General features: G+C 38.7%; 1 protein-coding gene across 6 annotated transcripts in view; it reads right to left on the bottom strand.

Annotated features, from left to right (window-relative positions):
• Positions 1 to 24,677, bottom strand: part of CDK14 (cyclin dependent kinase 14) — a 543,695-nt gene that overhangs the window by 87,115 nt on the left and 431,903 nt on the right. For all 6 annotated transcript variants that reach the window (XM_039522181.1, XM_039522182.1, XM_039522184.1 and 3 more), the window contains one exon: positions 2,416 to 2,555. In XM_039522181.1, coding sequence (XP_039378115.1) covers positions 2,416 to 2,555 — 140 coding nt within the window. The remainder of the gene's footprint in view (positions 1 to 2,415; positions 2,556 to 24,677) is intronic.

Here is a 24,677-nt window from a genome sequence, read left to right as displayed (position 1 = left end):
ATGTTAAAGATTTCAATTTTGCATGTGGACTTTGCAGTATAATGTATGTTCCATGAAGAGGACCATCTGTAAAATAGACTCTGAAAATGGCCTTGTGGTGTTTTGATTGCAAGGCTGTTGACTGTATTGTGTGCTAAATACTGTTGCATTTATCCAAAAATTTAAACTAAAATAACGTATAAATAGGAAACCTGTCCAGACACCTGGATAAAGTATTAACTCAGACAAATGAAGTCACCAAAACTAGTCATTTCACTACAAAGTAAACATTTTCCAACGTCTCCAAAGTATATGACTTCTTTGTTTTGTAAATATGTTTACAAGTATATCCAAGTTGTACTAAATAGAAATGATTGTAGTATTTGATACTCGGATTGTCCTTTCTTGCATCTGGATTTATGGTTCATAATGATTATCTACTAGACACAGAAAGAGTATATCTGTAACTCAAAAATTTTACTGGAGGCATTTAACAGAACCTTGCTTTAAAATATAATGATTTTTCATCTTTATTCTCCCCCCTTCAAAAGGTTTCACTGCTCCTGATGTTTAACGTTATGCAAAGACGTGTTTCTGCCAATGAATATCGCCTCATGGTTATGCTTCTGCAAATAACCTGCTGTGAGCTGATAAAAGGATTAATGCAGCCAAAATTCTTAATCTGTGAAATTACAAATTAAATTCTCATATTAAAAATACCACCCTGAGGTATTTTTTGTGGTTTTAATTCCCCTCTGGTGTTCTGCATACATTGTGCTTGTTAATGACTAGGACAAGACTGTCTCTGTTGGCAGCCTGCTGCAGAGTGATAATGTGTAGGCATTTACTTCACTGATAGAACTGGATTTAACCACTGACTGATAAACTAAGTGGCAAGTGGGTAATAAATCCATATTAACAGAAAAGTACTACTACAGAATTCAAAATTCATAAACTATCAAAATCCTGGATAGACTAAATTGTACAGTCAGACAGGATTGAGATGTCACCAATGCAGATTGATTTTTGTTTTCCATTTAGTGGGAAGGGGATAACTAAACTGGCATGTTTGATGTTTGATTAGCCATGAACTAATGAATCTCTTTGCATCATACTTTCAGCAAAGACAGACTTCCTTACAGCCTCATTAGCTTAAGAATGGGTGCATTGGAAAGAGGGCTGGTGTCTGGGTAGGAGGGCGAGAGTCCTGGATCTAGTATTAACAGAGGAACTGAACATCTATTAGCACTGCAGGTGAATTGGAGAATATAACCTCTAATTAGTGACAAGGATTTTTATCTCTGCATTCTCCAAAATGGGGGTTAGTCCCAAAAGCAGGGAGCAAGGTACCTTGAGTGCCAGTTTACAGAACTGCCTCAACATGAGACCCTGTTACAGACAGAACTACTACAAATTTGGAAGAGGGAAAGTTGACTTACTAAAAGTGAAGTAAACAAAAAAATCTACTGTTGACTAATATTTGCATCCTGAGCCCAGTTTTTCAAACATTAATGTCCAAATCTCACATTTTATTGCTCAAATCATCTTACATAGGCACATAAATGCCATTGTTACATGGCCACATGATGATTTAAGTCTCTGGATATTGGATTTGGATCTTCTATTAAGGTACTTGTGTTTGAAAACTGAAAACAACTGCTATGGTTAGAGTGCAAGAATTGATTTAAATAAAAATCACAAGTAAGATTCCCATATGAAACCTATTTATGGTAACAAAACAGTCTCTGCATCAAAAATGCCCTTATGTATTGTAAGCATGGGTTTGCCAGAATTCATAGTGGTGACATTTAACATTCTGGAAAAAGATAAGGAAATCTGTGGTATAAGTACTTCAGAAATATTTAAAAAGCAATTGACAGCATTTGTGCTGGATGGAACATTTTTGCCAAGACAACTGGAATGCATTTTGCTTAATAGGAGAAACAAAAGAGCTGTGTGTGAATACTGAAAGCATTCTCAGCTAATAAAATGAAGTTTTCTTCTCATACATTTCAATTCAGCAAATTAACCAATTGTCTACTTTGTGTTCCTCAGTCTTCTGAATGCCAAGTCTTTTTAAAGCGTTATTGTTATAACAGATACAGTGTCTGAGAATCAAACATTGCTGGATTTTTATCCTGTGTGCTGCAGCTAGTTAAAAAGTACTGTATGTTATGATGTGAAAAGCACTAAATATGTAAATTGTATTTTTTTCCTTTTGCTTTATGACAATTCAGATAATTCTCTTGGCTGCACACATAATCAAATACAAAGATAGCTAGCTGCAGACTGCAGAGTAGAGATAGCAAAGGAGAATCCATTTTTTCCTGTGTCAAGCAAACTATGCAATTTGAACTACAGAATTTCGCTCAAATATATATATCTATATACTGATTTCCTTGCTTTTATTCAGCTCAGAGGTTTTGTCATACTCACTGTCAGTTAGCTCCCATAGCCGTGGGGGCAGATCACTGAAATATTCGTGGTTCAGGGCTGCCTGTGCTGACAATCTGTTCTTTGGGAAACACTGAAGTAGTTTGGAGGCCAGATCCTCTGCATGATTCACATAGCTTAGCCTGAAACACAAGCAAGGAGAATTAAAACAAACATACCTACATACAAGCTAGTTACTCTCCTTACTAATAGCAGCTGGATTCAGTATAGTTAAAAATGCAGAATCTCGCATCACTGAAGATTCAGGGACTGAAAATTACACTGGTTCCAGGATTTTCTACACTCAGTGCTAGGTCAGTGCCAAAAATATACGGTACACCTTAGACTAAAGGTGAAATTTCTGTGGTCAATATTTTATGAGTCACCAGAACATGTATCTCATAACATATATATTGAAAAAACTTTACTTACCACAGGAGGAAAAGCACGAAACTACGATTACCATTTTGTTTTTCCCATCCCTATTTCACTCTTACAACACTCTCAGTTACAGTACAATGTTCACTATGCTTATGAGAGCCACAAACATCACTTAAAGCTACTCTAACCAAAATGACACATTCATTACAAGAGGAACACAATGATTCCTCTCTGGGGTGACTTTACACTTTCCCTTTAAGAATTTAGCAGACTCTAATAAATACAATTAATTAATACAATTAAATTATGGGCTGACATATACCAGATATGCTGCTATTGATAGTGATCCAAAAATGTGATAGTCACTGTGTTTTGGATCTATGACATCTGTGTGCATTATAGGGATTTTCCTCTAATGAGCCTATCTGCTCCATTCTTGTTATTTGTCCAGAGAATTCCTGGGTATCAACAATTGACTGGAAAGAGTTGACAAACTCAGGCCATTAATCCCAGCCAGTTATTATTTGAAGAAATTTCCAGGACTTGTTTTTTTTATTGCTGTTCTAGGGTAAACATATGTAAAATGCAAAAGGTACTTTTCAGTGTCATTTTGCTACATCTTCTCCTTTTTCAGTTTGTGGTGCAATACGGGCATCAATGTCAGTCATTCACCATAGTCCAAGTTTTGCCAGAGGATTAATTCCAGGTTTCTTAAACAATTGCTTTATTTGGCATTTCATGACATTTACAAGAAAGTGCTTTACAAACCAGGACACTGGTAAATGTCAGTACACATATCCCTAGTTACAGGGGGGCAGATAAAGTCTGGGAAAAATCACATTCATGTGGGCACACCTAAACTTCTCATGAACCAGTGATTACTTGGAGCTAGCAAGGCCTGACTTAGTGGACTGCATATGGCACTGGAAGTCAAGAGCTGTGTGGCCTCGGGCAATGTTGTTGTAGCCATGCTGGTCCCAGGATATTGGAGAGACAAGGTGGGTGAGTTAATATCTTTTATTGGACCAACTGCTTCTGGTGAGAGAGACAAGCTTTCGAGCTTACACAGAGCTCTGCAGAAGGAAGCTTGCCTCTTACCCCAGCAGAAATTGGTCCACTAAAAGATATTACCTCACCCATCTGGACTCAGGCAAGTCATTTAGGGCAAAGTTTTCAAATGCTTCCATATTAAGGAACCAAAATAAGAGAGTCCTGATTTTCAGTGAGAGCTGTGGGTGTCTAGCACCTTTGAACATCAGGCCACGTATTTCATTACCTGTATCATAGAATCATTGAAATATAGGGCTGAAAGTGACCTTGAGAAGTTATCAAGTCCAGCCCCTTGTGCTGTGACAGAACTAAGTCTAGAGGTATTATGTCCAATTTAGTCTTAAAAACCTGATGGTGGGCATTCCACAACCTCCGTTCAAACCCTATTCCAGATCTTAACTACTCTGGTAGTGAGAAAGTTTTTCCTAATATCTAACCTAAATCTTTCTTGCTTCAGATTAAGCCAATTACTTCTTGTCCTACCTTCAGTGGACACAGAGAACAACTGATCACCATCCTCTTTATAACAGCCCTTAACATATTCGAGACTATCAGGTCCCCTCTCTTTCTTTCTTTCTCAGAACCAACATGCCAGATTTTATTAATATCTTTCCTCATAGGTCATTAATAAAAATATTGACTAGTAATGGACCCACTAGATATGTCCTCCCAGTTTGACAGAAAACCATTGATAAAAAATAGTTACTTATCTGTATTGTAACAGTTGTTCTTCAAGTGTGATGCAGATGTGTTTTTCATGTAGGTGCGTGCGCACCCAGTGTACTGAAACCAGATAGCTTAGCCTAGCAGTATCCATAGGGGCGGCGCTAGTGCACTGTAGCCCTTGTCCCTCCCCTGGCTTTATAAGAGTGGCGCCGCTCTGACACTGTCCCCCCTCCCTCCCCAGTTCCCTTGCACCAAACATCACGAGCACAGACTCCAATGGAGAGAGGATGGACAGTGAGTTGTGGAATACACATCGGCATCACATCTCGAAGAACAACAGTTACAACACAGGTAAATAAACGCGTTTTTATTCTTCGAGTAGGTGTAGTTGTGTATTCCATGTAGTACTTGCAGGAGGTGGGGCTCAGAGTCTGTGTTCCCTCTAATTTTTCCCACCCATGTGCGAAATGAAATTTGTTATGTGCATCAATATGGAGGTGATGTGTGACACATCACCTCCATATTAGTGCACATAACAAAATTCATGTGGTGGTGGTGGGGCCGAGGGTTTTGGAGTGTGGGAGGGGGCTCAGGGCTGGGGCAGAGGGGTGGGGGGGCGCTGGCTGGGGATGCAGGCTCTGGGATGGGGCTGGGGATGAGGGGCTCAGGGCCGGGGCAAAGGGCTGAGGTGGGGTGGGGGGTGAGGGCTCTGGCTGGAGGGTGTGGGCTCTGGGGTGGGGATGAGGGGTTTGGGGTACAGGCTTCCCCAAGGCTATGGTGGGGAGAGAGAGGACTCCCCCCAGCTCACTCTCTCTCCCCGCACCAGCACCTGGGCTTGGGGGGGGGAGAGGCGCCTCTCCCCGCCATGGCAGCTCTAGGCTGGAGCTGTGGGATAGGTGCCTCTCCCCCGGCCACAACAGGTCCAGGCTAGGCTGGGTTGGGGCACCTCTCCCCCGGCCAGGGCAAATCTGGGCCAGGGCTGGGTTGGGGCCGGGGGAGGGGTGCCTCTCTCCCAGCTGTGGCAGGTCTGGGGCTGAGCTGGGGACTGCAGGATAGGCACCTCTCCTCTGGCCGCAGGAGGTCTGGGGCTGGGCTGGCGGGGAAAGATGTCTCTCCCGGCCGCAGCCCTGAGTGCATGTGCAGCACTTAATAGGCAGCTGCACGACTGTGCACCTTACAGAGTCTATTTGAACAAAGACTGAAGGATTGCCTTCCCAAAGTTTGCATCTGATCTGGATGCAGTAGTAATGGCATAGTGGTTTGTAAATGTATGTACAGAGGATCAAGTGACAGCCCAGCAAATATAGGAATGTCAATCAGAAATGCCATCAACGTTGCCAGGGCCCTTGTGGAATGAGCTCGTACCCTTTGAGGAGCAGTAGTCTGAGCTACTTCATATGCTGTCATGTTCCCGGAAGTTATTCACTGGGAGATCATCTGCGAAGAGATCTCTTACCCCTTAACTTAGTCCGCATATGAAACAGACGAGATGAAGAATGGAAAGATTTAGTCTTATCCAGGTAAAAAGACAAACAGCCTGGTATACAACATGTGAAGATGCTGCTCATCTGGGGTGAATGTGGCTTAGTGATGAACGCTGGTAGATATATAACTTGGTGATGAATATTACGGGTACTGCTAGACAAAGTTCTCCAACTTCAGTGTGCTGGCCTATACAAACACTTACATGGAATACATGGATGTGTCTACTCGAAGAACTACTCTCTGAGTATGGTCTTTCAACCAGTTGTACACCCACCTTATAGTAGTTTCATCTTTTAGTAGTTTGTAGTTGTTTGCTTATGAGAATGTCAAGTGGGACTGTGTCAAAAGCCTTACTAAAATCAAGATATGTCACATTTACTGCTTCCCCCCATCCACTAGGCCAGCTACCCTGTCATAGAAGGAAATTTGGTTGGTTTGGCATGATTTGTTCTTGACAAATCCATGCTAGCTATTCCTTAAACATCACTCAAATGTAAAAAAATATTTAATTTCTCTGACCCTCATTTTCTATATTTGTAAAATGAGGATAAGAACGAGGCAAAATGTGAAAAAAGCATTTTTTGTGAATTCTGAATCAAAATTTTGATTTAAATATGTTAGCATCCTATTTTTGTTTGCTTTCTTGAATACATTTGAACACGTAAAATTATGATTGCATGAATGTTGGTGGAAAATGGGTATCTGGCCCATCCCCAAGATTTGTTTAACTAAGAAACAAATTAAGTTTCCCAACAAAATGAAATATATTTTGAGTGGAAGTAGTTTATAAAGCCAAGACTATCCTGTCAAGGAACAAAAACAATACTACCTGACTTAGATGACCAGTCAAGAAGCAAATTCCAAATATCAAATAATCAACACAATACTCAGTACAAATACTATGCAAACCATCAATAGCTCGAATATAGTCTTATCAACTAGCCAAACAATTCTGAACAGGCAAATAAATTAGTAAAAATTGGGACCTGTTGACAGAAAATTGGTGAACAGAAAAAAAGGACTAAACTCACTGAATAAGAAGTTTGCAATGAATAGTTTGACCTGCTCTGACTATAATGGTTACTTACCCCTTATAGTGTTTAGAGGGGTATTGTGAGGATCAGCTGTTTTTATGTTGCTTTGAAGTTTCCAGAAACCAAGTTAGTAGTAGTAGTATACTCTCTGGCATTCATAGATTTTTAGGCCTGAAGAGACCATTACGATCATCTAGTCTTCCTGCCTCCATAAAACATACTACTGAAGATCACCCATTAATTCCTGCATCAAGCCCATTACCTCTAATTGAGCTAGAACATACCTTTAAATCTATGTAAAAGTTCTATTTTTGTTTACATAGGTTGGAAGTGCAGAAATTCTTCTTCAGGAAATTTGTCTTTTGCAAATGGAGAATAGCTGGACATTGCAAAAGGAAATATGCATGTGAAGTCCTGAGATTTGTTTAAAGCAAGTCATTCTCCAAGTTATAAAAATATACTGCATGTTCATATACTATGAACACATTTACTACATGAGAACTTGTTGGTGAAACTCATTTAATACATAATATTGGTACCTTTTTACAAATATCCTCTTTTAAAGTTCCTCTAGAAATTAGTTAAATTTATCTGATATACATTTCAGATCGTATTCCTTAATATGGGGGGAGGAGGAGAATTGGATTTTCTGATTGAGTCCTGTATGTAGGTGCTATATACTGTAGAAAAGTTTTTTAAAAACAATCAAAAGAAAAAACTTTTCCATTCCTAAATACACCTCTTTCTATATGGTGATAGGGTGGAATTTCATACAATATGGCTTTGTATCTAAGACATAATAGCATGTTTTGTCTCACAGCAGTTGGGCCATATAGTAACTTGGCATGCAAGATATGGCAAGTCTCAATATTCATGCTTCACTTACTGTCACACTAATCACTTTGGAATGTTTACTGGTCATGGCAGAATACATAATTTCAATAGAAAATGCTGCATACAGCCAAGTACAGTGAAGCCCTTAGTGTTGACCATTAAATTGTATGAAAGTGCTGGCACAAGCAGCAATGGAAAGATTTTTAAAAAGAGCTAAATTGTGAATATTTACAAAAATACCTGCTCCCATAAAAATAAAAGCTCTGGATATACATATCTCCTTAGCATAACAAAACAAATACCATTTTAGTTTATTTCACTTTAAAGTTATGAGTAGGACTAGAATTGAATAGTTGTAAATCTCACTGGATTACAAGAATTTGATTTAATTTCAGAAAAAAGATTTACATTTCTTTCTGTTGCAAAGGCAGGTCAGTATTTGGTCAAGCAGAACATGACTAGGATCACTGAAGTTTGGTTTAAGCTTTTGAGAAAAAAAAACAAAAGATTCAGGCATGTGCAGTGAACTTCTGAACTCAGGGTGCTTTGCTTGTTAAATGAAATGAAGAGCGGGGTTTAAATTCACATTAATAATTAAGACATGGGTATTTAAAACAAACAAAGATTACTCCTGTCTATGCATTTTTGACAGCAAATGAGGTGAATACTTCCCCAAGGTAAACAGATTTTGTTTTGTGTTTACAATTTCCAAATCAAACTGTAATTTGACAGTACAACTCTCATGGCATACTTCTAATTTGTTTCTCTTAAGGCACCTAACTCCCTTAATCCTCTTTGAAAATTCCAGATTTGCCTCCTTTTGAGTATGCAAGGAAATACTATAATTACTACTTCATTACTCATATTGCACTAATGCCGAGAGGCCTCAACTGTTATCAAGGCCTCTTTGTGTGAGGTCCTGTATAAAAATATAGCAAAAGACAGTCATTGCCTCAAACAGCTTGCAGTCTAAACAGACAAGGGAAAGTAGAAAAGATGTATTATCTACATTTTAAGGCTGGAGAACTGAGGTACAGAGAGATTAAGGGGGATATTTTCAAAGCATGAAGGGCAGGTAAGTGCCAATGCCCATTGAAAGTGCCTTTAAACATCTCCACCTAAGTGACTCAGAGTCACACAGTAAGTATATGGCAGAGCTGGAATTGAACCAAAAATCTCCTGAATATCTGCCCAGTGCTTTAACCATGAGACCTACACTCTACAACAGTTCCAAACTTAAGCATTGGATATGCTCACCAAAACAACTTATAAGCAGAAAACACACATCATTTAGTTGAGTCTAAAGTTTGAATGTTATAAATGGAATAAATATGAATGGTAAATGTCTCAGTGCTGAAGCCTATATTACACTATAAATCCAAAATGTTACTAAAGAGTAAACAATTGTACCATGATTTTTGCCACTAGTGGTTTTAACTCACAGGACTCCTATACAGTAAATGACAGAGACAAAAATGCATTTCCTTCCTTCTCCTTTTAGGCCACTCCTGAGTGCTGATGTAAAACTGTGCAAATTTTAGGTGTGATAGTTAATGTTTTCTTTGTCAAGCCATTCACTCTTCAGTCAAAATATGAGTATTTGTATTTCTGAGAAGTACACTGCTTTTTTTGCTACATAAAACATTACAATTTTCTATAGCAGGTAGATCTCTTTCTGTAAGGGCTTATATTTAACAGATTTGAAGTGTAGACAGTCAAAATGACATCTTCATACACAAGAAAACCATTTAAACCTGTACCAACGCTGGAGATTAAAATATATTTAAGATGGTGGTTATTCAAGCCAATTTCTTTCACATTTATTTGGCTATGTTGTGAACCCTGTTGCTGAGCAGTCTAATATGGGTAAAGTTAAGCAGTTGCATAAGTCTTTGCAGGACTGGGTCCTTAGTAATGCTTTGGCTTTCTTTTTCCAGGAACAGAATTTTCTTACTGGGTAAAACATGGCCAAATAAATTTGAAGGGAATGGGTTTGAATGAGAGCCAACTGAAATACACATTTTTTCTAGAATCCTGACACAAGTTGAAGTAGTTCTGTATTTCTGAGCATCTGAGAGACTTCACTAGGAGTACACACATGTATAAAGTTAAGCATGTGTGCCAGTCTTTGCAGGTCAGGGTAAGGCCTAATTTGAGTAACATCAGCATTTACCAAATATTGTAGCCCATTTTGTGCGCTCATTTGCATGGCTAGGGCACCTATTGACTTCAATGAAACCATTCCTATGCTTCAGAGTATATAATTTTACCGTGTAGATATAAAATACTGGGCTCTTTTAATCCCTACTGTAAATCTACTAGAGTCAACTGAATCCCATCAGGGATGAATTTAGCCCATTATCATTACTGTGATGAAATCACCATAATGAAGACCAAACTAGTACTGCGCTCCAGTTGGATGCTTTTAACTTTTGATGCAGATAAAAGCATAAAATCTAAACACTGTGACAAACATCTACAACTATTGAAGAAAATATTTTACATTGCCTAGTCGGTCTACCCCAGCCTAGCCTGCTGCCTGTGTAAGATGATATACTCCCCTGCAATAAAGATTTGCAAGGAAAGAAAATAGTATAAATCAAAGACCAAATGAACTCCTAAAGGAGGCATACACTGTAAAAAAAATTAAGGCAGTGCTACCCTCATTGTCTGTTGATTTGTTTTGCCAGATCACAAAATAAAGTGACTCTTTACAAGGTTTCCACTATTTCCATAAAGGTGTATGAAAAAAAAGATTATTGGAAATGTACAGGTTAGTTAGTTCAGTACCTTTTAACTATACTTGAATAGTCAAGCATCAGTATCCTTGTTTATTAAAGTACTAGAAAGGTGGCTAAATCTTTATCATTAAAATAAAAGCCAGGACAAACATCAATGATAATTCTTCCTGTGGTGTATGTACATTGTTACATGCGTAAGTATTTGATTTCTTGGTATTGCCACTAATGTAGGTGTTTAAGAAGGCCATAGCCCTATTTAGACAAGCCACATAGGTGAGCTGATTTAGTGCATTCCAACAAGGTAATAAGTCTGACCTATTTGAACTAATTCTCACTGAACAGCCACACAGCTGCTGCTAATTGGAGAAAAAGCCAAGATGAATACCGTGTCATGATTAAAAAAAAAAAGTAAAAGTGGCAAATGAAGGTGCCAACAACAAGAGGGACACAACTACATTACTTATGAAAACATTTGTGCTAATTAGTGTATCTTGTTCAAAACATTCTTGTAGGAATTTTTAAGGGTAAAATCCACTGGCCGATATATATTTCTTAATACCAGTTTCTAAATTTTACGGGAATGTAGAATCAAGACCATAATCTTTTTTCTCCAGTAGCCTGGTTTGAGGATTTAAAAAAAAACAAAAATATGGAAGAGGAGGCTCAGTAATGCTTTAGTCCAGAAGATTTAGCACTAGGTGATGCTGAATGCACCAAATAGCAAGAGTATGAACCAGTCTACACACTCAAAACAACTGAGGTCAATAGTGGATTAAGCTCAGTTGTAGACAACCAGGTTATAAAATGCCTGTGTGGACATGGCCAGACACAATCAGGCTAAAACACATGCTAGGTTTCCACTGGAGCTAATTTGTCATCCTGTATGGCTCTGTCTGGACAAAGCATGAGCTATAGCTTAGCATGGTGTATACCCGGTATAGAAGCATACTGTTCCTTGCAATGCCTAGGATGAAAGATCTGCCTTGCCTTTTGCTGAATCAGTGTCATGTACAGTGTTTACTTTCCCATGGGGATGGAAACACTATAGCACCTCCCTACAACTGGCTGTTTACTTAAGCTAAAGTATTTTTTAAAACTTGGCTACAACATAGTTTGGACCACAGACCAAACTAATGTGTTATCACCTGGGTCATCCACAGCGTTGTTTAATAATCATTAGTGAGAATGAGGAACAAATGGGAGAAAGGACAATCTTCAATACATGGACCATGCATGAGATCTGCATTCCCTTCCCAGCTCTCCTACAGGACCCAATCCAGAAACACAATTAAACACATGCTTAACTTTAAGTATGTGAATATTTCCATTGAGTTCAATAAATCTATATATGATTAAACTTGAGTATGTTTCTAGGTGCTTTGTTCGACTGGGGCTTTGATCTACCGCTGCATCAATTCCTGCAGCAAAAAAATGAAGATAATAAGTTCACCTATGGTTCCCTGAAGGACTAATTCCTTTAAAGTTTATACAGCATTGTAAGATCTTCAGATGGACAGCACTACAGAAGTGCAAGCCATTTATTATAAACTTGGCTGATTTGAGCTTTGAACACAGAGCTTAACGAGAGCCATTCTGCATATGATTGACTTAAACTTACCTTATTTTTCTTCTTTCTAGGTCCTGACATCCACACCCATTGTCTCTTGCTCTATTTGATGCCATAGAATAAACTATGCTGGGGCGATCACACCTCCCACATAAATCCAGTGCAAACTACTGCCAGTTTATAGACATAATGCTCTTATTTTACAATATTGCACAGTTTATCTACATTAAAAGTCATATGCCCATTGGGATATGGAATAAGGCTATGTGAAAGTTAAAAAGCCCAATGCAGTATTGTGTCCTGCATATGATCTTATCAGCATAATGTATGCTGAGGCATCACATGGAGTGAGAGCCATTGAATATGGTATTAGGAACTAGGAAAAAATAAAAGGAGGTAGCTTTACATGCAAGTATAGTATATGTCAGATGTCCCACTTACTCCGAATGCTATTTAGGACATTCTGGCATATAATTGTAGAATTGCTGATTTTGAAAAAATTTCAACTCAATGGAATTATTTTGAGCGTCTTGTTCTTCTCTTGTTTAAAATGGTGACAAACTGCTTGAACACAGAGATGCAAAAGTATTCATAGGTAGGTCAGCTTTAAGGTTCATTTTATATGTCCTTGTTTGCAATTTTCATCAATTTCTTTGAGTAAAAAATGTTTCCTGGGAAAAGTATTTCCCAAGAAATTTTAATCATAGCTTCCCTTACCATTTTTCCCCAGAAAGATTTTAGCAATTACTTCTTTTCACCATTAATCAGTTGTCTTCTTTCAGCATACCAGTTAGTTGAATATTAAAGATATTCATTATGGCAAACATATAATAGATTACGTATGCCATTACAGAAGATTTCAGAATATGTTAGATTTATAGTTTATTGGAAGGTCTTTCCTTGTGGTAAATGTAATTAATAAAAACTACAACTACATTTAATCAGAAGCTTTATGTTCCTTTGAAAACCTTTAAAAGGCATGCATCTTCTAATAAGGATAGTGTTTTTAAAAGGTCTTCTTCATGCATCTCAGCAAGCTGAACAATGTATCCTTGGAAAATAAATACAGCTAAAAATAATTACTAAAAAAGCCATCATTTTATAGGCTATTATTTCTCCAGAAACGGGGGAAAATATATCTTTAATCCTGAACAAAAACTCTTCAAGGTTTATGTTCTCTATAAACCTTTCACTGGGAATTGAAAATATAACTTAGTAATGCAATAAATGCCCTAACAAATATATCAGATTTTTCACTTAATGCTTTTTACAGGCTTAAACCAAACTGAGTGAAAGAAAAATCACCTTTTACAGTCTGACTCTTACAGGAAGAATGCCTTTCTGTTATGCTCTTTAAAAGAAGCCATGGTGAATTTATATCAACTTCACTGAATCTTGGGGCATGATAAAAGGAAGAAAATACGCCAGTGCAGTTAACATTCCATAGCATTCTTTCTTCACATATTTATTTCCTCACTGACTGGACATACGCCAGGGGTAACAAGAAAAAAAAAGAGAGAGAGAGAGAGAATAAAAAAACCACCACAGGAGTAGCTGAAATAAACTTTTGGCACATCATGCAGTCAAGGCTCTGTGGGTTTCTCTCTCTCTCTTAGCACCCTGCATTGTTACTCTCTAAAGGAATCATAGCAGAGGCAGAGGCAGACAGAGAGAGAGCCTGAGAGTACACGAGATGGAGAACTTTGGGTTTTGAGTTTGTCACTGGGTGCAGCTGCTGGGGTTGCAAACAAAGTTCTCCCTATAAAACGACTGTAAAGGAAAATACAGCTGTCTTTTTGGACCTACTGTCTTTTGAAATCTAACAGCATCCATGTCCCAGTAAAGAAACATTAGTACTCTCTCATAAATCTCAGCCCTCTGGTCTAATATTTTAACATCTTTCGTTGAAAAAGTCTTAATTTCACTACAGTGTAAATAAGAACTGGTTTGTTTGTTCAGTACTCCAACAAGAATTTGCTGCAAAGATTTCAGAATGCAGGGAGTGCCCTGAAAAGGATGACCTCTCTTCAGTCACTGAAGCCAAAGACCATTTATCACAGTTAACCTACAGATCTGTCCTGCAGGGACCTCACATCTGTCAAACACTTGGAGACAGCTACTTATCCCCTCCTCCTTTCCCTCCCTAAAATGTCAGACTGGACTGATTTTTTATTATTGTATGTTTTTCAAACTAATGAAAAAAGTGTTATGGGTATGGCAAGATGAAGTGTGCACTTTGTATTATTTATACAGCCCCTTAAATATGGATAGGGATTTGGAGAGAAAGAGAGCGCCTTCACTCCAGAAAGCTTACAAAGTAAGAAACCAACGCTGTGAGACTTAAGCGTATGCCTAACTTTATGAATGTGAGTCTGCTGAACTCAATGAGACTACGCACTTGCATAAGTGAAGCATGCAAAGTCTTTGCTGAATTGGACTATAAATTAAGACCCAACAGTGACTTGATGAATTGCAACAATCAATGTGGGAGAAGGAGGGCCAAGAATTACACCATAAGATCATGCTGATCTTAAAGTATTTCAAGATTATATATATGCACCCACATACACACACACATACCTCATTCCACTATGCCACAAAAAGCTGGTTGCAGCTCCTGGATTCTCAGTTACTTGGCCCCATTGGAAGTTAGAGCAGCAAAGGGCTCTCTGCCACACACCCTTCTCCCACCGCACCATCTCCCCACCTGTCTGACACACCCTTCTGCCCCTTGTGGCATCTTCCAATAGGTTCAAGCTCACTTTGGCTGCATAAACAGCAAAAAGCAAACTTGGCAGACTGGAGAATCCAGTCCATAATCTTTAATGATGCTGTTAGTTTGAGAAGATGACTAGGGTTTTAATAGGCCTTCTGGAAGTAGTGTGAATCACACAAGATATTTGAAGGGGGAAAGGATGAGAGCATGGTAGAGTGGATAAAGGGGACTTTCCCAGATGTAGGCAGCTTTGAGGAAGGAGAGAACAATGGTTATAGTTTGGTGTGTGGCTTGAGCAGAGATGAACATGGCTTCCCATTGAACTTGGTGGTGTTATAAAGAAGGTGCAGCATTGCATGCCACATACAAATCTTTGCATTTCTGAAGAGTTTTTATTAGTTATATTTACTTTACTGAGATTTATTTCTCTTCTGCTTAAGCCTTTAAAACATGAGCAGTTTGGTAATGAATAACTAAAACAACAGTTCTGTATATTTGTCATAATTTAGGACCAATTCATTATTGGGTGGTTGGTGTTTTTACTTGCATTTTATTCATGAGTCAGGGTGAAGAACACCAGATGACTCAAAAAACTGTCTATGACAATCTTCAACTACTTTTGCACATCTCTAATGGTCATCATAGTAAGAAAGAAGTAGGCAGATCTATGTGGGAAATCAAAGCTGAGTATCTAGACATGTATCAGTTTTGCTATTTAAAAAACAACAAAAAATTATTTATGGCGGTTCGCATTTATGGGCCAGATTTTCAAAAGAGTTGAGCCATCTTTGGAGCCAGACTCTCCAGAAAACCAACAACGAACAAACAAGCAAACGCACACCTCAGCTCCTATTTAGGCACCAAAATAACTGGACAGATTTTCAAAAGAGCTCAGCATGTTGGGTGTGTGATGTAAACTGAGCTCCTTGTAAATCTGGCTGTAAGAGTCACAATGGGAACTGCTGGGTGTGGGGCACTTTTGAAAATCTAGTTGCCCAACTGGTAGATGCTTTTCAAACCACCAAGGAAGACAGCCCCAGCTGGAAGGACAGACAAGTGGAGAGCGGTTAGGAGAATAAAGGACTGTGAACAGTATACAAATATATATATTTATACACAAGTCAACTTGATACACTGAAAGCAGTATGGAAGATGTGGGCGTTCAAAAAGGGTTGTGTGGATGAGCTCACAGAAGCAGTCCCATGCACTGGAGGCCACAGGGGAGAAGGAACAGAGGTGACTGTGGGAGAAGCTGAGAGCATGGGCAGAACAGAGGTGGTGAGAGGCAATTCAAAACTTGACAATGGAAGGCTAAGTAGGAAGGGGCAGAGTTATGCAGAACTTTGAATGCAGTGATGCAATGCTTAAATGTGATGGGGTCTAGAGGCCCGATGTAGGAAAGTTACATGATCAGATCAACAGACAAAGAAGTGGAGTTCAGTGACTGCATTTTGTATGGCCGGAGGGGTGCAATGTGCATGCTTGGGAGGCCAGCGAGGAAAATACTGCAGTAATCAAAGTGAGATCTAATGAGGGCTCGAATGGGAGATTTGGTGCAGGGATGGAAAGAAGAGAATGGTTGCTGAGAAGGAAGAAGCTGCAGGATTTAAATGCAGCCAGGATGCGTGAGACAAGAAGAGGGTAGAGTTTAAAATAACCCAAGACAGAGGCCTGAGTGATGGAGGATAGTGATGTTAACAATGATAGAAAAGGAGGAAAAGTGGGGAACTTCCATGGGAATCCCAAGTAAGAAGTAAGTAAAAAAGTGGGAGTAAGGATGTAGTGTAAGTGCCATATCTGTTAGCAATTAGTAATCCACAAGATACTCAACTTGGTGCGTGTGGGTGGATGTACTACTCTGTAAATGATGTTAAAGTGTCCATTTCTGCTGCTATCACAGCATTCAGCTTGCAGAGTCACTATGGTTAGGGATGATTCTTAAAATGATGCCTAGAAATGGGCCATCGCAGTATGTGGCATGGGTACAGATCCCACGTCCAGCAGCATGGCAGCACTGCTAACTCTGCTCTGCCAACGATCGGTTTTACTGGGAAATCACAATTATCAGTGCTCTGCTTATTCGCCACCAACTTCTTTGTTGTTGTTTTCATACCGAAGTTCTGATCTCTCTATTTTGAACAGTTGTAAGGCTACGTCATGGTACCCATAAAGGCAGGCTTATGAAAACTAACACTGCAAACTGGGGAAAAGGTTGACCCAGTGGCACTGTCTGCACTGCCACCATAAAGCTAGGCTGTGTGGTCCAGTGGACAGGCCACTGGACTGGGAATGAGGAGGCATGGCTTCTACAACCAGCTCTACTGCTGGCCTGCTGTGTGACTTTGAGTAGAGCCTGGCAAATCTGCAGATATCTGCTTTATATCCAGGAGCCACGTTTGCGGGTCGCGGATACAAATTTTGTATCTGCACAGGACTCTAACTTTGGGGATGCCTCAGTCTCTCTGTGCCTTGGTCAGCCATCTATTTAAACTCAGAACTCTTTGGGACAGGGACTCTCTCTCACTATGTTTGCTCGCTCTGTGCCTAGCACAATGTGGCCCCAATCTCACTACTGTAATATAAATAATGGTAATACTGGTGTCTCATTATGCATGCAGGCAGGTTGTGAGAACACTTTGGAAAACACAGGTGCAAGGTAATGGCATGGTTGTCAGAAGAGTTGTGCTGCTGTGGAAGACTTCCTGTGGGCTGCCTTCCCACAATAGATGTCACTAAGCAGGAAAACCATCTCCGCGTTATTGATAGTACAAATAAAAGCTTGATCCTGCTTATGGGATCACCCACTCCCTGCTGCAAATTTCCACTGATTTGCATTAAAAACTCTCAGCATTCTGCATCAGTATGCTGACAACGTGGGCCTCCTTTGTGGATCATTTTGAATTTAAACAAGTAAGGTAAGAAGTCCTTATTGGAATTCATTAAGTAGGATACTGCAGATTTCTTTGGACTGAAATTTTCCTATAAAATTCAAAGGTCTTTGAGAGAAGTTTTGGTCTTGTCACAGGATCTTACAAATGTGTTATACCACAGTCCTATACAGCACCTATTAAACAGCAGAGTAAACTCGAAAATTTGTCTTGATGGACATTTCTGCTCTAACTCTAGTGCTACAGAAACTACATTTTAAATATTTTAGCTGCATATATATCTGATAACACAGAGAGATCCAGGATGTAAGAATCCTATTTCCTTTTCCAGAATGTGCTGCGGGAGTTGGCATCTATGTACTACTGTGATAGACATATTAGATAAAACAGAGAGATCACACCAGAACCATGCCCTGCCCCAAGCATATGACCATCCTGGGACCTGTTTTTCAGAACTGTTGAGCACTCACAACTCTAGCTGAAGTCAATGAGGGCTGTGGGTGCTTAGCACTTCATGGGGAAAAAATAAACATCATAGGCAAATGGGTTAATAAATAAAGGAAAGTGCTGACATTAACATTTGAAGTGTTGTCAACTCTCACAATTTTATCGTGAGTTTAATGATATTTGGGGTGAAATCTTAGCCCCACCGAAGACAATGGGAGTTTTGCAATTTAATTCAGTGGGGGCCAGGTTTTCACCTTGGATGTTTTTCTTCAAGCCCCAGCTCCTGGAAACAAGTGATTAGATGAAAATCTCAACTTTCATTTAAAAAAAAAGTTTCTATCCCTCATGGTTGCAGTATAAAACTTTAAAATGTGACTTGAATTGTACCCTAGAGGCTCGAAAACATGGCAAATAAAAAGAACCCCCAAATTATAACTTGTTAAAAATCTCATGATGTTTAAGCCAAAGTTCATGATGTTTTGGGGCGTAATTCATGATGTTGGGGGTGCTTGGGGCTGGCAATACTGGGGCACTCACATGAAGTATAACTGCTAATAGAGAAAACAGCTTTAAAGCTGTGATACCATATGACTAAAGGAGGCAATTCAAAGGGAAGACTGAAGTGGCAGGCCCTTCTTAAGTCAATAGTTCAAGTCTGATTCTAGGTATCCAAACGAAAGCAAGCACTGGATTTGCAAGAATATTTTAAGGGTGCATTTGTCTGATTTCAATTTTTTTAAATAAAAAGTCTACAGTCGGATTAAGGATTCACATATCGAATCTGAAAAATTAGAAATTTTCTTAATTTTTATTTCAAACCTGCTCACATACAACAGCAGCCATTATAAAACAAACACAGCTGGCATCTTTATTGGTTTATTCACTGAAGGATTTAACTGGACAAACATCACAAAGACGGAGGCTGATTTCATTGAATTTATGATCAAATATTCTCCAGTGCTGGAACTCTGAAAGATCAATTATTATGAAATGTGAATAATTTAAAGAAAAGTTCTTATTTGGCACTGTTTGTAAATCAAGTCTTGTGGGAGTAAACACTGCTGAGGTACTAGCAGACAGTGGATACATTGTACTATTTATAACTGTTTATAATAAAGCAGCAGAACTTTTTGTGAATTAACATTTTTATTCACTTACTGATAATGCCATTTATGTATCAATGCTTTGATTGGCAACTCATTAGATAGATATTCCGCTAAAGCATTTTATTCTAAATTTAAATCAGAATTTGTGATCAAAGAACAACTTAACTGACCTAGTAAATCCCTTCAAAATTAGACCATTTTTTCCCCTACAAAGGCTTAATTTTTAAAAGAATTTTATGGGCTTTCCATTAAGAGCCAAAGTGAAGTCTATTGTTAAGACCAATACCAGGAGGGATATAATAATTTTAACACAGAATTTATGCCTTAGGATATGGAATTGACTCAATGCCTAAAAGAAAAAGGTCAGTTCCCTTTGGAATCACTTGCCTCTCTGCCCTCCAGCGATAACAGGTGCACCAATGCAACACGGGTCTCTTTATTCACAGAGTATTGCTGAAGATGCATAATCTATCCTCCAGATTTAAGGCAATGGCAAGAATAATTACCTTATGTCTGCCCATTTTGACAACCAGGTCAAGTGGACGCTGAACATACACACCCGGGTTTAGAGCAACTAATCTACCCACAGGCAACATCTCTTCTAAGCTTTCAAACTATATGTTTTCACTTTCTAAGAATGATTTGTCTGAAGGCTTCATTTAATCTATTTAGCAAAACTGTGCATCTAATACATGTGTTTTAAAGTTTGAAATAGACCATAGTTTTACATTAATGATGTACAATGCCATTTTTTAACATATCACTAATTTTAAAGAACTGTATGAGAAAACAAGAACTTTGTTCCCTTGCTTTAAGCGGCATTAATTTATTGCCATAAGTCCTATGCCACAGCACTCGGAGACCTAGGAAGTTGAGGCTTGAAGGAGTAATAACCAGAAATGTGGAGGCGGAAAAAGAAATCTACATTTAGTTTTTTTTCTTTTTTGGCATGAATTGCAAAAGATTCTTGGAATATGATCACAAGAGCTTCTGGAATAGAGAGGCTAAATGAGGAAAAAGTTTAAGGGTCATTTCATTTTATGAAAACTGGCAGTCAAAAGAAGACTGAAGAACCCTGATCAAACTATCATAAAGATCAGTTATAAATATTTGTCAAAGGCCAAGATGTGCTTTGATGTGGTCAAGCACTCCAAAGCCTTTGATTGTTATGGTGCATGACACCACCTCTAAAAGCTAGTGATTGCCCTCAAATCTTTGGCTGACATAACTGCAAAATCATGAGGCTTTTCAGACTGACCTCATCCTAGTTACAGAGGTGATAATGCTTATCTGCAAGGTTGTTTATTAGCTGACTGCACTGACACTACTCCCTTCCAAGTTGATATCCACCCGTGACATGATAAGTAAGATGAGAAACAAAGAAACGTGGGAGTTCAAGAAAATTGTTCTAGGATATACTATGGTGGGCAAAAGAAAATATAAATCCCATCCCAATGACATCAATAGGGGCTGCTGGATGCTCAGCACTTTTGAAAATCAGCCTACCCTTTTTCAGGTGGCTAATTTTTGGTAGTCATTTTTTTAAATCTTGTCCTTGTTGTCCACACAAAATGAAATATGATAGCTTTCTAAACCACAGCCCAGCCTGTGCTCATAGGGGGACATGAATTGCTCAAACAAGTGCATCTAAATATTTCTCAAAGAGACAGAATGTTGTAGACAAAGTCATGATATAGAAAGGAGAGATTTTAGCCAGTGCAGAAGCCATCCTGGGTTTTGCCTTTAAAAAAGAGGAATTAATTAAGAATTTGAGAATAGAGTAATAGGAAAGTTTGGTGCTAGTGACAATGAACTACTTGAATTCAAAAGAGGAAACAATTTCTTAACAACAAAAATACTCAAGTAACACACCACAAGCATTATTTTGGGAAATTGGTATAACATCACCATATGAGGGGGAAGACTAGAAGGTGGTAGGAACAACTGATGTAGCTTTAAAAGAGACTCTTTAGATTAACATATTTGAACAGTAAAGAAAAGAAGTAGAGTCAATAAGAAAGTAATGAAAAACATGATTAAAGAGCTTGTATTGGAAAATTCACAATTGAAAACATTGAATAATACGATGGGGCAAGGCTAGATGGCTACAGTAAAGTAGTGAGGAACAGGTATGTTAGCCCCAGGCTAAACAAATCCCTGGTACCCTAGTAACCAAATGGCAGTTGCTCCAGGTTTATCAAGACACCTGGGGCGAATTAAGAACCTTCTAGAAGACAGTGGAGATAGCTACATTGATTGGGCTGGCTGGAACTAGTTAAAAGCCTTCCAGTTAGTCAGTGAGGTGTGGGTGTCAGGAGCTATAGGAGGGAGCTGTGCTGTTGGAGGAACGAAGCAGTACAAAGCCATATCAGGTGTAAGGAAGGAGGCCCTGAGGTAATGGTGAAGGAGATATTGAGTGGGGGGCTGCTGTGGGGAAATGGCCCAGGGAATTGTACACGTCCTATTTCAAAAAGTCAGCTACCATAGCTGCTAATTTTAGGGTCCCTGGGCTGGAGCCCGGAGTAGAGGGTGGGCCCGGGCTCTCCCCTCCCCTCCCTGATTAATCACTGAGACTGGGAGACAACAGAGACTGTGCAAGGGAGGATTGCTTCTCCTCACCTCCATTGTTGGCTTATGATGAAAATGGCTCAGTAAGCTGCGACTCTTGCCTCTAGAGAGAGAAGGGCTACGTGGTGGGTCACAGGGAGCCTCTGAGGCTAGCAAAAATCCACCAGGAAACACAGGATCCACGGAGTCAAGGACAGAACTTTGTCACAATAAATACTAACCAACATATCTGTGCGATATTCGCATCAAGGCCTCAAGAAATTACTTAATGGATTCACCAAACTAATGCTAAGTACTTTTCAAAAGTCATGAAGGACTTGATCATAACAGGATTTTGGTAGAAAAGCAAATTCAGAGTGAAAAAGTGAGGGCAATCTAGGCAATTTTTTGCTGGCAATTCTAATTTCAAACCTTAGTAAAATAACTAGAATCAACATTAAGAGAAAAAAATTGTAAGCAATAAATAAATGACGAACAATTTTTAAAATGGACTTAAATATTCATGGATCAGCATAATGTAGTAGATGTAATATATCTGGACTTAAAGCATTTGAATCAGTGTCTCACAAAACCTTGCTCTAAACATAAATTCACATTATCTTGGATATAAGCACTGTCACATGGACTAAAAACCGGCTGACAGGCCATAAACAAAGGGTAATGATAATTGGCCATATACAGAGTTGGAGGGGAACCATCCAGCTGTGTGCCACAGGGATTAGTGTTAGCCCCAGTTATATTTAACATTTTTATCCCTTAGTTCAGATCATTAATAAACAGCACAATAATTCAGTTCACAGATACTAAATTAGGAGGTGTTGCAAATACCAGTGAAGACAGAGAATTAATACAAAAGGATTTATAAAAATGAAATGTATGGGAAGAGAACAATATATGGGAAGGATTCAGCATGGAAAACTGCAGACAACTACATCTATGCATAAATAATCTCAAACCCAGATATTCAGTGGAATGGAGATACTAGGAGAGCACTAATACCCATAGAATCTAGTCTAATAACAGAGAGTGAACTGAAGAAGTGGGGTTTTTTTTACCCATGAAAGCTTATGCCCAAATAAATCTGTTAGTCTTTAAGATGCCACTGGACTCCTTGTTGTTTTTGTGGCTACAGACTAACACGGCTACCCCTCTGATACTTGAACTGGATATAAGCATGCAAGGCTATAAAGCAGGGAAAAAAAGCCAGAATGGTTTTGGGTTGTACTTGCAGAGGCATCATAGATGGGACAGGTAGAAGATAGTATTGATACAATTGCATTTAAGTATCAGAGGGGTAGCCGTGTTAGTCTGGATCTGTAAAAGCAGCAAAGAGTCTTGTGGCACCTTATAGACTAACAGACGTTTTGGAGCATGAGCTTCATGGGTGAATACCCACTTAACTTAAATGCAATGACATGCATCCAATGATTAGTAGTTTTTAAAAAGTGGAGAAATACTTATGATTAAATGATGACCAAGGAGGTATACCATAGTGGTCTTCATTACCTAAAGTGTGTGAATATCGCAAGGGGAAGGACTAGTTAAAGGTAGCGTAAGGGGGTATAACTAGGAAGAATAAGATATAACAGAGCAAAGTGAAATTGTGGTTGAATATCATGATATATATATTCTAAGAGACCTCACTGTCAGATTGTGGAATAATCTCCCCAAAGAAGTAATAAATGTCTCATCATTTGAGACGTTTAGAATTAGAATGGAGGAAGCCCTCAAAATAAACTGTAAGCTTTGGCACAAGGGATAGATTATAGAATCTAAATAGGTCTTATCAGTCACTTATTTCTGTATAATATAATTCATAACACCACCACCACTACCACCAAGTATTTAGACAGTGCTTTCCAACTGTAGATCTCTGATGCTGCTGAGTTGGGCTGTGGATGTAATGGGTCTGATTCTCATTTGCATTCAGGCCCCTTTACACTGGCAGAATGATGTAAAAGGCACCCGACGTGGGTGCCTTTTACACTGTCAGAGCAATGCAAAGAGGCCTTAGTCTATATGAAAATAAGATCTAATCTATTAATTTATGAAAAACATATGAAACAAAATCGACAAAAATTAGTTAAAGCCTGAACAAAAAGTATTTAATGCCAAAATAATGATATAAAAGCCCTTATGACAAAAATTATGGTTACTTATCTTTTAATGAAAAAAAAAGTGATATATGCTGTGTCAACACAAGTGCTCCTCCTAGTGTCGACAGCATTTTTCTAATGTTTTCGACATACCCCAAGCATTACTACAGGTCACATAGGCACCGTGCACTGAAATGTTAACAGTAAACACCTACAGTAACGTAGCACTGTAAAGAGTGAACTTTAGTGACATCAAGCATAACAGAATTTATTTTAAAAAAATACAATTTGCCCTTTTTTGTCATACAGTAAATGATCATCATTCCTTGACTCACACGGTACTAATATCTGGTGTAGGTAATAAGACACTTCCAACCACTACACAGGTTATGGATTGTTACTCATGGACAAGCCCTTTATCAACCAAGAAGTTAAACAGGAGAATTTAATAAATAACTTTTTATTGAATTTTGCAGTAATAAAAAAACACAAAAACCATTTACAACGTACCAAAACCATGCAAAAGCAGCAAGCCAACAAATGATATCAACGGAGTCATATGTCTCCAATAAAGAACATTTTCCAAAGTCTATTCAAGTTATTTCCCCCCATAGAAACCATCATGCTTACTCCCTACTGATAGCTGACAGGACTACCTTGATAGATTTGCAGAAGGGATATACTTA

Source organism: Mauremys reevesii, linkage group 2 (assembly GCF_016161935.1).
Source record: "Mauremys reevesii isolate NIE-2019 linkage group 2, ASM1616193v1, whole genome shotgun sequence".
NCBI lineage: Eukaryota > Metazoa > Chordata > Testudines > Geoemydidae > Mauremys > Mauremys reevesii.
This window is presented reverse-complemented; position numbering and strand designations above follow the sequence as displayed.